This window comes from Lissotriton helveticus, chromosome 5_1, assembly GCF_964261635.1.
Source record: "Lissotriton helveticus chromosome 5_1, aLisHel1.1, whole genome shotgun sequence".
In the NCBI taxonomy this organism is placed as follows: Eukaryota; Metazoa; Chordata; class Amphibia; order Caudata; family Salamandridae; genus Lissotriton; species Lissotriton helveticus.
Window position 1 is genome coordinate 1,900,352,986 of NC_136065.1, and position 14,399 is coordinate 1,900,367,384.

The following is a 14,399-nucleotide window of genomic DNA, read 5'->3' on the forward strand; positions in this document are numbered from 1 at the left end:
AAGGTTTGCTTTGCCCACATGTCAGTTGTGTCCTTTCATTAATTAGTTGCCATTATACAAAACGTTTAGAATTACATCTGGTAATTGTTGGGATCGTTTTCCATTAAGCAGGCGCAAGGTATATCATAGACCCTTGATGTCCCTTGGAACCCGGAGGTGGACAACTCCTAGATTATCACACCTACTACATGTGCAGTATTATTTTGGTTTGCGCCCCTATCTCGTGAGCACTTTCCCCTGAGCTTCACAGATTCTAAGTAGATCCTGTGAATCAGATGTGCAAAGAGAAACGAGATGTGGGAAGCCATGGACAAGGCTTTCCGCCCGCTCCCCCACTTGCCTCTTGCCTTCCTCATCCCATATAAAAACAAAACCTGATGTCCTGCCACCCTCTTTCCTTCTGCTGGCATGCCCTCCTTATTTCCTAAATGCTGAACAAAAGTACTTAATACCCGGCGGTGTACTAACCTCTCTTGTGTCTGGGCTTCCTGCACCCCTTCTATTCACGAGGACCTTCACTCTCAGTAAGAGCGAGGAGTGGATGATTTGCTGTCAGCGGCTCTACTTGAGTAGCCGTCACCATACAGAGAAATCACCAGTCTCACGCAAGCCTCAAAGACTCGCAGAAGGCAAGCTATTTCTTGGAGACACCAGAGTGTCACCAGCATTTCTCCCATCTCATAATGGCCAAGGACGACCCATTGGAGGTGGAGGACATGGAGGTCTGTCACCTGCCACCTCCTGCGGGCTTCTGGAGGTGGAGGTGTTGGATCAGGGCCATCCATCCACTTCCTCAGAGTTCATGTTTCCACTGCTCTGATGTTGAGTTGAATATGATGTTATTGAAAACTGATTCCAAATGTAGCTGCTCTTATATAAATACTGAACAGTGATCTAGATACTGTAATGGTGGGTTATAGAGTCACATCCATTAGTGACTGCACTGCAGGACTCTTGGTAAGGTACTTATAGCTGGATAGAAATTGAGCCACCAGTAGTAAATACTTGTCTGTAAATCAAGACAGTCATTTTTTGTGGTTTGTTCTCTCCTAGTGTGAGCAAAAAGAAGTCATTAAGAGGTTCCGGGAGGGAAAACTGAAACTCCTGGTCTCTACCAGCGTTGCTGAAGAGGGTCTGGATATACCAGCGTGCAACATTGTCATCCGCTATGGGCTGATGACCAATGAGACCGCCATGATACAGGTGCTTCACCCTCTACCTCTTTGTCCTCATCACCCTGTATGATTCCGTTACCCACTTCACATTCTGCTTCTGAATAGCTGTGTGTTGCATTGCGTAACTTTGTAGTTCTCGTACAAGTTGTAGGCAATCCATGGACTCATACGGTGTAGAGGAGATAAAAATAAGAATGCTTTTTTACCCCATTGTATCTTTTTGGTTCTGAAAGGTGGACTATCTTCATCTGCCTGCAAAGGTTTGTTAGGATTACACAACTTTTAACCTGAGAAAAGCATGGTATTCCTTCTAAAAAATTCCAATTTCTAATTCACAACAGGAGGGCTCTATGTGTTGGATTATATTGCTCATCTTTAAGTAAAGCTTCATTTTACAGCGGCAAATCAGGCAATCGAGTTTTAGATTATCAGGTACAATCTTGGTGTTTGCTTTCTTTAATGGATTTTCTCATGTTTTCCATAGTTTGTCATTACTAGCTTTTGCCTCAATATTGTCTATATTACCTTGTCTTTTGAAATCATCTTTTTCTACAAGGTGCATTATCAAATATTTGTTTGAAAAGACTTTTTTTTTCTCTTCATGCTATAGGCTCGAGGGCGTGCCCGAGCACCTGATAGCACATACTCCATCCTAGCTGCTAGAGGGGGCAAAGAGGTACGTCGAGAATGCACCAATGAATGCCTGGAGGATCTTATGAAGCGTGCCATTGAGGCTGTACAAGCCATGCCAGAGGCCGAGTATCTGCTGGAGGTACAAGTGCAAATACTTTCTAAGGCTTCCTTTTTATTTCTGCTCAATGATGATCTGTTAATGATGGGCTCAGTGAGACCTTATTGTAGGGGTTTGTACACTCTTTTTAGGTGTATTACCTTTTTTATATCCATCTTTCATTTTCTTCTTTGTTATACGTAGTCATGTACTATACTACTGCAGCTGCGGCCCATCCATATGGGCGAAGGGGCCATGTGCTCTCAACTTTTACAGAGTAGAAGAGTGTCTGTCTGGCTGAGGAAGATCATCCTGACAGATAGTCTTCTTGTTCAGGTCAGGAAGCCAGGAGCTAGACATGCGCTAAATGTGCAGGCTTCTGGCTGCCTGAGCTCAACTTTGCCAGGCTGAGGGTTTTACATTCCTGTGGGCGTGACCGCCTCAGACTGGCAAAAGTACCTTGAGACCCTCTCCTCATGATGAGGGGGAGCGTCACTGATTTACTAGAACCTGGGAGCTTCAGGTTTAAGCCCTGAAGTGCCCAGGGCAGAGAGTCAAACACTGACACCTTGTCAGACAGTGGGGTGGGGTCAGCAGCCTCACTGAGGTCATTTCACTCTGTGATGAGTGAGGGAGGGCTGCCTTCTCTAATTGGCTGACCTAAGGTTAACCAATAATCGAAGGCAGTAGTCCTGACCCTCCTGGGATCTCCGAGGCTTTCAGCTCCACGTTTTATGTTTTTGAATGTTTGGTGCATGCTTGTATGTATAAATGTATGAATTTGTTGTGAGTTTTGTGAATAGGTGTGTGTGAGCGTGTGTGTGAATGCATGAATGTGAGTGAGTGTGTGTACATGTGTGTGTGTGTGGTCTGCCCGCCCCCAGCCCAAATTGCCTGCCGACACTGTACTACTGTCTCAGCAGTCGCCATTAACCACCTTGGAAACACTTATGTAAATAAGTGTAAGAGAGAGGGTATAGCATCCAAATTGGAATTATGAACATTACCTTTTGGCATACTGGTAAGGACCATGGATTTAGGCCTGAACATGATCCCTGTGTTTGGCAAGTGGCTGCATTACATTTTTTTAAATGTCTCTGGGTCAGTGCTACCCCCCTAGGCTCCTGTAATTGGAACTGGGATTTAAAATCCATGCAACACCTCAAGGAATCTTAACACTGTAGAAGAGCAATACATGTTCATCCAAAATTTTTTGAAGAAGGACCAAGGAGATAACAAGTATAGAGTCAGATTTTAGATTTTCAGACTTTTACTGAACTTGATTATGTTTGGTTCCCTGTGAATAGAAACTGATATGTCATGAGGGTCTCCTCAGCAGACTCCATGAGATCGGTCTGAGAGGGACGGTGTTGAGCTGGTTTAGATCCTATTTAGCTGGCCGCCGGCAGGTGGTCTGGGCTCCCCCGTACTCAGCCGAAGTGCCGCCTTTGGAGGTCGGAGTCCCGCAGGGGTCGGTGCTGAGCCCGACTCTCTTTAATATCTTTATGACCCCTTTGGTGTTGCTGGCGGAGTCCTTTGGGGCTCAGATCGTGTCATACGCCGATGACACCCAGCTCCTTTTCACTTGTGGTAAGGGGGCTGAGTTTGATGGAGAGAGCATCCGCGGGTGTCTTGGGGCTGTTTTCGAATGGTTTCAGCGAAACAGCCTCAAGTGCAACCCCGATAAATCAGAGGTGCTTTTCTTCAGATGTCAGGCCGACCCGAGCTGGCGGGATTGGTGGCCTGTGAACATGTTCCCCCCAGTGTCCTCCTCTTTGGCTGCTAAGAACTTGGGGGTCAAAATTGACAATAGCCTATCGCTTAAGTCCCAGATCCTTGGACTGACTGGCACTTGCTATGGTCTCCTCAAAATGTTACGCAAGTACCTTCCCCTGCTCTCGCTTGCGCATAGGAAGACTACGGTCAAGGCTCTAATTTGTTCCAGGCTGGACTACTCAAATGTTTTATACTTAGGTCTTCCGGACTAACTACTACAAAAACTTCAGGTGGTCCAAAACTTGGCGGCACGGGCGATTTTTGGCCTACCTCGTCGAGCAAGAGCTTCGGATCTCCTACACTCCCTACACTGGCTCCCTATTCGGAAGCGGATTGTTTTTAAAACACTTACGCTGGCGCATAAGGCACTCCATGCGGTGGGAGCTGAATATATTCAGAAACGTCTTGCTTTCTACAAACCAACTAAATGCCTTGGATCGGAATCTCTTGATCTTGCTATTGTCCCTGCTGTTAGGAAAGCAAGGGTAGGGGGACGCTCTTTTAAACGTCTGGCTCCCCAGCTTTGGAACACCCTCCCTCTGTCGCTCTGCTGTACTCCGAATCTGCTGGCCTTCAGAAAGGGTCTGAAGACGTGGCTCTATGGACAGTGATCCGCCTGCTTCTTCTCTTTTTTTCTGCCTTGCCCTCTGTAGTCTGCTGTGGGTTAGAAAGCGCCGGGACACTCCTTGGAGTAGCCGAGCGCTATATAAGACACCCATAACATTAACATTAACATTAACATTAACATTTGACAACGAATGAAAAGGCTTTTCTACTATGAGTCACCACTAGCCTTGAGAATCCAGAACAGACAGTGGTTAAAGAGTCTGCTGTCAAGTGTAGGCTGGTACCAGTAAACATGGTTGATGGTGACAGTAATTGAGTGTGGTGCATTGTCATCCAACATGGAGCATTAAGTTTAATCAGTCAGTTAATAAGTAACCAGTGCGTTGGTTTCAATGCTGCAGTGATGTGATCAACATGAAGAAGGTACAATAAAAGCAGAAAGCTGCATTTTACATGAGTTGGAGTCTGTCTGTGGTTGCTTCAGGAAGACTGCTTTGCACTCTTAACCATAGCGTGTTTTCAATGATTAACACTGATTTCACACTCCTTGCGAAGCTGTTGGCTAATTGGTTGTGAAAAGTAATAGTCTTGTTGGTGCACGAGGATCAGTGCGGTTTTATCCCATAATGCAGCACAATGTTGAATATTCAAAGACTAGCACACGTACTATATTCTATGCAGAAGATGGATGTCAAAGGCGCGCTGGTAGCCCTCGACATCAAGAAAGTTTTCGACACGGTTAGCTGGAGTACATGTTTAGGGTGTGGAATGGGATGGGATTCAGCTCCATGTTCCAAGACTGGTTTTGCCTCCAAAACGAAAAGCCTAGGCTGGGGTAAGCTTTGGTGGTACTAAATCAAACGGTTGGAGAGTGGAGAGGGATACCCGTCATGGGTGGCCCCTTTCTCAGTTGCTGTTTACATTGTTAATAGAACCACTGTCGCTAAAGCTCTAGGAGACCCCAGGAGAGTTTGGGATTCAGGTTGGCGATGTGTTGCATATGTAGTGTGCCCATGTAGAAGGATTACTCTTTAATTTACCTCAGAGATTAATAGAGTTGAAAATGCAACTAGCCTACATGTGTGCAGAGACAAGACAGTGGTGTTCCTCCTGTGTGCTTTGGTGGGACTCACTCCAGACAGATTGCCAAACATTGATCGCCAATGGATGTTGGACTTTAGGTACTTGGGCGTAGCGGTCACACAGTCACGGAAAAAACAGTATGATCATATTATGGGCAAAGTATTGCAGGGATTAGAGGACCATCAAGAGCTCAATGTGACAACTCTTGCTGCCAGAATGATCTAGTGGGCATCAGAATTTCAGTGTAATTTATGATAGTTTTGAAAGTTATTAAAAAAAAACTTTCAATACTGTTGTTTACCTTGAGGGGAATCTATGTGTCATCAGCTCACATAAACAAGCATCAAGAAAGACAATAGGTCTGGATTTTATTTGATATTTAACAACAAGGGGTGGTGATGGACAGAGTTTCTGAATTAAGCAGAATACTCTCACCCAGTCAAGAGATCAGGGCTAGATCCAACACCGTTTTTTAGCTCACTGCACCATCCCAGTTCAGAACCTGGCTATATGCAAATTAGTCTGTTCCTGTCCCAGTGCATGATGGGAACAGGGCAAACCAAACTACCAAGCCAATTCTTACACTGGGAAGGAAACAAGCTTCCGGGGACCGGTTTCTGCCATTTCAGGCGTCGTCGGCCCGGCTTGCTTGAATCCTGATGGTGCAATGAGCAAGGGACTCACATCTGAGTATACCCTTCCACGCTTAGGGTGGACAAAATATTTAACAACAAGGGGTGGTGATGGACAGAGTTTCTGAATTAAGCAGAATACTCTCACCCAGTCAAGAGATCAGGGCTAGATCCAACACCGTTTTTTAGCTCACTGCACCATCCCAGTTCAGAACCTGGCTATATGCAAATTAGTCTGTTCCTGTCCCAGTGCATGATGGGAACAGGGCAAACCAAACTACCAAGCCAATTCTTACACTGGGAAGGAAACAAGCTTCCGGGGACCGGTTTCTGCCATTTCAGGCGTCGTCGGCCCGGCTTGCTTGAATCCTGATGGTGCAATGAGCAAGGGACTCACATCTGAGTATACCCTTCCACGCTTAGGGTGGACAAAATATTTAACAACAAGGGGTGGTGATGGACAGAGTTTCTGAATTAAGCAGAATACTCTCACCCAGTCAAGAGATCAGGGCTAGATCCAACACCGTTTTTTAGCTCACTGCACCATCCCAGTTCAGAACCTGGCTATATGCAAATTAGTCTGTTCCTGTCCCAGTGCATGATGGGAACAGGGCAAACCAAACTACCAAGCCAATTCTTACACTGGGAAGGAAACAAGCTTCCGGGGACCGGTTTCTGCCATTTCAGGCGTCGTCGGCCCGGCTTGCTTGAATCCTGATGGTGCAATGAGCAAGGGACTCACATCTGAGTATACCCTTCCACGCTTAGGGTGGACAAAATATTTAACAACAAGGGGTGGTGATGGACAGAGTTTCTGAATTAAGCAGAATACTCTCACCCAGTCAAGAGATCAGGGCTAGATCCAACACCGTTTTTTAGCTCACTGCACCATCCCAGTTCAGAACCTGGCTATATGCAAATTAGTCTGTTCCTGTCCCAGTGCATGATGGGAACAGGGCAAACCAAACTACCAAGCCAATTCTTACACTGGGAAGGAAACAAGCTTCCGGGGACCGGTTTCTGCCATTTCAGGCGTCGTCGGCCCGGCTTGCTTGAATCCTGATGGTGCAATGCGCAAGGGACTCACATCTGAGTATACCCTTCCACGCTTAGGGTGGACAAAATATTTAACAACAAGGGGTGGTGATGGACAGAGTTTCTGAATTAAGCAGAATACTCTCACCCAGTCAAGAGATCAGGGCTAGATCCAACACCGTTTTTTAGCTCACTGCACCATCCCAGTTCAGAACCTGGCTATATGCAAATTAGTCTGTTCCTGTCCCAGTGCATGATGGGAACAGGGCAAACCAAACTACCAAGCCAATTCTTACACTGGGAAGGAAACAAGCTTCCGGGGACCGGTTTCTGCCATTTCAGGCGTCGTCGGCCCGGCTTGCTTGAATCCTGATGGTGCAATGAGCAAGGGACTCACATCTGAGTATACCCTTCCACGCTTAGGGTGGACAAAATATTTAACAACCTGGGGTGGTGATGGACAGAGTTTCTGAATTAAGCAGAATACTCTCACCCAGTCAAGAGATCAGGGCTAGATCCAACAACGTTTTTTAGCTCACTGCACCATCCCAGTTCAGAACCTGGCTACATGCAAATTAGTCTGTTCCTGTCCCAGTGCATGATGGGAACAGGGCAAACCAAACTACCAAGCCAATTCTTACACTGGGAAGGAAACAAGCTTCCGGGGACCGGTTTCTGCCATTTCAGGCGTCGTCGGCCCGGCTTGCTTGAATCCTGATGGTGCAATGAGCAAGGGACTCACATCTGAGTATACCCTTCCACGCTTAGGGTGGACAAAATATTTAACAACAAGGGGTGGTGATGGACAGAGTTTCTGAATTAAGCAGAATACTCTCACCCAGTCAAGAGATCAGGGCTAGATCCAACACCGTTTTTTAGCTCACTGCACCATCCCAGTTCAGAACCTGGCTATATGCAAATTAGTCTGTTCCTGTCCCAGTGCATGATGGGAACAGGGCAAACCAAACTACCAAGCCAATTCTTACACTGGGAAGGAAACAAGCTTCCGGGGACCGGTTTCTGCCATTTCAGGCGTCGTCGGCCCGGCTTGCTTGAATCCTGATGGTGCAATGAGCAAGGGACTCACATCTGAGTATACCCTTCCACGCTTAGGGTGGACAAAATATTTAACAACAAGGGGTGGTGATGGACAGAGTTTCTGAATTAAGCAGAATACTCTCACCCAGTCAAGAGATCAGGGCTAGATCCAACACCGTTTTTTAGCTCACTGCACCATCCCAGTTCAGAACCTGGCTATATGCAAATTAGTCTGTTCCTGTCCCAGTGCATGATGGGAACAGGGCAAACCAAGTTACCAAGCCAATTCTTACACTGGGAAGGAAACAAGCTTCCGGGGACCGGTTTCTGCCATTTCAGGCGTCGTCGGCCCGGCTTGCTTGAATCCTGATGGTGCAATGAGCAAGGGACTCACATCTGAGTATACCCTTCCACGCTTAGGGTGGACAAAATATTTAACAACAAGGGGTGGTGATGGACAGAGTTTCTGAATTAAGCAGAATACTCTCACCCAGTCAAGAGATCAGGGCTAGATCCAACACCGTTTTTTAGCTCACTGCACCATCCCAGTGAGCTAAATAACGGTGATGGATCAAGCCCTGATCTTTGGACTGGGTAAGAGTGGTCTGCTTAATTCAGACACTCTGTTCATCACCACCCCCTTTTCTGAATCGTTTTTGGCCACTATAGGTGTGGCAGGGTATACTCAGACATGAGTCCCTTGCTCACTGCTCCATCAGGATTCAAGCAAGCCGGGCCGACGAGGCTGAAATGCCAGAAACCGGTCCCCGGTAGCTTGTCTCCTTTCTGGTGAAGGATTGGCTTCGTAGTTTGGTCTGCCCTGTTCCCATGATGCACTGGGCCAGGGACAGACTAATTTGCATATAGCCAGGTTCTGAGCTGGGATGGGGCAGTGAGCTAAATAACGGTGATGGATCAAGCCCTGATCTTTGGACTGGGTAAGAGTGGTCTGCTTAATTCAGACACTCTGTTCATCACCACCCCCTTTTCTGAATCGTTTTTGGCCACTATAGGTGTGGCAGGGTATACTCAGACATGAGTCCCTTGCTCACTGCTCCATCAGGATTCAAGCAAGCCGGGCCGACGAGGCTGAAATGCCAGAAACCGGTCCCCGGTAGCTTGTCTCCTTTCTGGTGAAGAATTGGCTTCGTAGTTTGGTCTGCCCTGTTCCCATGATGCACTGGGCCAGGGACAGACTAATTTGCATATAGCCAGGTTCTGAGCTGGGATGGGGCAGTGAGCTAAATAACGGTGATGGATCAAGCCCTGATCTTTGGACTGGGTAAGAGTGGTCTGCTTAATTCAGACACTCTGTTCATCACCACCCCCTTTTCTGAATCGTTTTTGGCCACTATAGGTGTGGCAGGGTATACTCAGACATGAGTCCCTTGCTCACTGCTCCATCAGGATTCAAGCAAGCCGGGCCGACGAGGCTGAAATGCCAGAAACCGGTCCCCGGTAGCTTGTCTCCTTTCTGGTGAAGAATTGGCTTCGTAGTTTGGTCTGCCCTGTTCCCATGATGCACTGGGCCAGGGACAGACTAATTTGCATATAGCCAGGTTCTGAGCTGGGATGGGGCAGTGAGCTAAATAACGGTGATGGATCAAGCCCTGATCTTTGGACTGGGTAAGAGTGGTCTGCTTAATTCAGACACTCTGTTCATCACCACCCCCTTTTCTGAATCGTTTTTGGCCACTATAGGTGTGGCAGGGTATACTCAGACATGAGTCCCTTGCTCACTGCTCCATCAGGATTCAAGCAAGCCGGGCCGACGAGGCTGAAATGCCAGAAACCGGTCCCCGGTAGCTTGTCTCCTTTCTGGTGAAGAATTGGCTTCGTAGTTTGGTCTGCCCTGTTCCCATGATGCACTGGGCCAGGGACAGACTAATTTGCATATAGCCAGGTTCTGAGCTGGGATGGGGCAGTGAGCTAAATAACGGTGATGGATCAAGCCCTGATCTTTGGACTGGGTAAGAGTGGTCTGCTTAATTCAGACACTCTGTTCATCACCACCCCCTTTTCTGAATGGATTTTATTTGAGCCCTGACTACATTTAAAAAGCTGCTGGAGAAAAAAAAATATGTTTGCTTTCTGTATTAAAAATACACCTATGATATAAAGAACGTTATGCATGATGATTAGGAGTTCCTTTGAGGTGGAAAATAGTCCCTCATGCATTACAATAAAAGCATTCCATAGGAGGCGAAAGGATCCATCAAACAGCCAGTAAGTAGCATGAGGTGAGAGAAAACGACTCCTGTGGGTGGAGCTAAAGCCCACTCTTTGCTTGTGTTAAAATATTTGTTATAATAGGTCATGCATACAGGTGTGCTGTCAAGCTTGACCTAAAACGATGTATTCGAATGACTCTTACACTTCAGAGCTTCTGTGGCATCGTCTCAAGACAAACTCTTTAAGCCTCATTCTATGCATAACTATCACACCCTCAGAAAAGGAGCAGCAGTTACTTATGGTGTTAAGAAACTGAAGGAATTTGTGCTTAGATCCACATACCACAAGGAGCTCAGCAACACTCCTTCCTCTGGCAGACTTCCTTACACCCCTTATCTGCAGGGTCTTTCTAGGAAGGGATGACATTTCGATCTCATTGTTAATCAACCTTTGTTCTCTCAGTAGTGGCTGCTGATGACTATCCACTTATTTTATAGGGCCGGGACAATAGCTTTCTTTCATGCGGGCAGCGGCAGTGCAGATACTTTTTCCGAAGATGAATGACGCACCCGTGGTGTGCAGAGGTGACTGCAGTTGTGTGCATCTCTCTGCCTGTGACATCCTCTTGGGCACTCTGTTGCTGGGTGCTGGGCTGGACGGCTCGGCTGGAATGCCTCTCTTTCTGCCTCCTCCAGTACCGGGCCTCGTTGGTCATCAAACAAAGCATTTTTCTCGAATGCTTATTGTTGGGGACCATTAGAGACGTGGACTGGTAAAGAGAACAATTGTTTTTCTCTACACTGGAGGGCCACTTGAAAAGTGTTCTGCACATTAAAAGGGTGGTGTGTGCTTGTCAGCCAGAGCAGACTTTTCAATTTTTTAAAGTGGTGCCAGTAGATATGCTTCTAGTGACACACAATGTTGTTTTGGTAAATGCATTAGAGCAAAAACAAAAAGGTTTTTTTCTGAGACTTTTTGTACTTTGCCAGGGAGTGTCTGGTGGTAGATAAATCAAATCTCAACCCCGCTTTCGGCAGTACTGGTAACAAGATTCTGAGATGCAGCAATGCCGGAGGCTCTTGCAGCCCTTCTTTTCGGCATTTGCAGCTGGTCGGAAGGACTGAAGAAGGATTCCTGTCTAATGAATACTGATGAGACATGATTTTCTTAAATCCATGCAACCACCCACTTGCACTGCGTGCATTGATACAACAACCACACCGTGAGGAATAAGCCAGGTCCCATTGCAGATATTGAAACATTTGGCTAAAACTAAATTTTCATTAAACTATCAACTAATTGTACAAATGGCCTTGAGAGGAACATAAGCAATTAGTCATCTCCTCCCCTACAACACATGACAAATTGCCTCCCGCATTGCTGCATTGTGTTTCAAAGTGTTGGTATTTCATTCCCTTTATCTGGTTCGTGTCAAATATTGGTAAAAAGTGTCTCTGACCCACAGATGCTCGCAGCAATCTTTTGAGTTGCGCAAATGGGTGTTGGGTAAAATTACCATCCTGTGTGACTCTTCGAGTGTTCATACATTACTTTGCAAAACACAAGGAGGGTAAATCACACATTTGCCATCTCCTTTTCCTTTAGATTCAAAAGAAGCTTAATGTTTCTTTTTTTCAAGATCCTGAACCCTATTTCTCTGTGAAGCGCATGCTTTGCCAGAGTGAATTTTGTTTAATACCTAATCCATTGCATTTAAAGTTGTGTGGAAAAAATATATTGGGTGTAGGGAGAACTGAATGCAAACGTTCTGCTTTCAACACAATGTTTCAATGACTCCTCCCGAGAACGCCGTATTTGCAGAGTTTTTTGGCATACCTTTGTACAAGGGTTAATTCTCTTCAAACTGTCATTTGCTAATTTTCTTCTGACATAAATGTGCTTTAAAAAAATCTCAGTAAAAATATTTATTCTCAGGGTTGATTTTATCAAAATTCCTTTGTATTTGGAATATTATCTAACAAGCTCAGTATTTGATGATTTTTTCCCAAGCATAAATATTGTACTCTGAAAATTTCTCTGTATTTGCCTGGTGATTTTTACATAATAATTTCTGGACCTAGAACACTCACTAACTGCTGACTTTAATCAATTTTGGATCCCGTCTTGAAAATATTTTGAGCAAAAAAACACTGTTGGCTGAGATTTCATATCAAAATGTTTTTTCTGAAAAAATGCATCCCCACTGGCCCAATACAGAAAATGTTTTGAGTTCCATAATTTAATGAAACTAACAGCCTGATTCATGAAGCCGAAATCGGCTCGCAAAGGGCCAGATTCTGAGAATCTGGCCCTTTGCGAGCGCTATTTTTGCATTTGGGATTCATCATCCCAAATGCAAAAATCGGTAATAGCGATTTGGCTATTTTGCGAAGAATTACATTTAAGGAATCTCTATTTGAGATTCCTTAAATGCAATTCATCATCCATTTAAAAATTGCGAATTCGCAATTTCGGCCCGCTATTTACCGCGAGGTCAAACCTCGTGGTAAATAGCGAAAACTTAGAAAAATGCTTTTAAAAGCATTTTTCTAAGTTGCATGTTGCAGACACACATGTCCTTTGGACATGTGTGTGCGCAACACCTGTTTCAATTTGCATTTAAGGGGTGCTACAGGGTGTCCTTTGGACACCCCTGGCACCCTTTAAATCGCTATCTTATTTGCGATTAGCTAATTGCTAATCGCAAATAAGGAATACTCCCTATTCATTCCTATGGGCCTTTTGGCCCATAGGAATGAACGGGGAGTTATTCCTTATTTGCGATTAGCAATTTGCTAATCGCAAATAAGGAATGTGTAGGAATCGCATTTCTTTATGCAATTCCTACATGAATCCTGTTTTGCAAGTCCTTAATAGCGATTCGTTATGAATCGCTATTAGGGGCTCGCAAAACGGGAGATTGATGAATCAGGCTGTTAGAACCGTGTTTAAATCTTTACCTTCTTGTGTCTAAATACAAGTTTGCAAGTGTTTAAATCTTTACCTTCCTGTGTCTAAATACAAGTTTGCCAAGAGCTGCTCCCTTCATTTGGAATCTATGGATCTAACAGATGCCTTTGACTGTGTAAATTGATCAAAGTTATGGGATATTTTAATCTCCATGGATACCTTGGTGTCAATTCAATTCAACATCTTTATTTGATCTGTGTAGGTTATAAAAGGAGACCACAGGAAGAAATACAGACAAATACAAGATACAAATAGATAAATTCTACAGAAGAAATGTGTGACTCTTCAATATAGAAAGTCTAAGAGAGAGACACTTTGATCCAATACAATAAAATCATGCATAAGTTTAAAACTTCTGAAGACCTAAAACATACCTCAACTTAGAATTAGAATACAATTATGAGGCAATAAAAAGACCATTTTACAATTACCCTATCAATGTTTTTCATGCCGGGATATCTGATTTCAGAAAGGCACAGACACAATAACAAATTTCAGGCAAGCTTGAAGACTGTAAATAATACAGAGCTACTCTACACCATTGGAATCCAAATTTACATAACAGGGGTTTCAAAAAGTGCTTACGTGGCAAACTGTGTAAATTACAAAAAAACATAAAGTGCAATAGTGTTTGCACAGATTTATTGTCACATGGGCAGGATGATACTATATTTCCTTCTAGGTCTGGGATACTTTCAAAAAGCACAGAGACCAATAATTTGAGCCAGCCCTGAAGCGGAAAAGAAGTGATCACTCCCAATGTGTAAGATCAATAGATAGATGCATATTAGGTTCTCCTGTTGCTAAAGGTCTATAATAAGTCAGGACTGTGCATTTAGCTAACTAATTTTTATTTTCTCGTCTTCACAGTTTTCCAGGAATGTTGCTCTCACCTTTATCTTATCTGCTTTAGAAATGCTGCAAGGCTCATTGAACAGAGCAGAAAGTCCCAGGGTAGCTAGAGATTTCGGATAGAACTCAGCCAAGGAATAGAAAAAGCCATTGAGGTTGAGACGCTCGAGAATCATATCTCTGCATAACGTAGCTGCCGGGTTTGCATAGATACTGACCGACAGTAAAAGAGGGGCCTAGTGGATTTTGTCAGAAATAAACCCCTGGTTCAGCTCTGAGTGGATACTAAAGCTAGAAGTAGTGGTTCAGCTCTGAATGGATACTAAAGCTAGAAGTAGTGGGCAGTAGATTCACCAACTGACGGAGAAA

At 44.8% G+C, this 14,399-nt stretch overlaps 1 protein-coding gene across 3 annotated transcripts in view; it reads left to right on the top strand.

The window, feature by feature from the left end:
- The window catches only part of LOC144755965 (ATP-dependent RNA helicase DHX58-like), a 102,762-nt gene that overhangs the window by 46,621 nt on the left and 41,742 nt on the right, over positions 1–14,399 (top strand). For 2 of the 3 annotated variants that reach the window (XM_078645412.1, XM_078645414.1), the window contains 2 exons: positions 1,054–1,203; positions 1,786–1,947. In XM_078645412.1, the coding sequence (XP_078501538.1) occupies positions 1,054–1,203; positions 1,786–1,947 (312 nt within the window). The remainder of the gene's footprint in view (positions 1–1,053; positions 1,204–1,785; positions 1,948–14,399) is intronic. The other variant, XM_078645413.1, reaches the window with a different exon arrangement.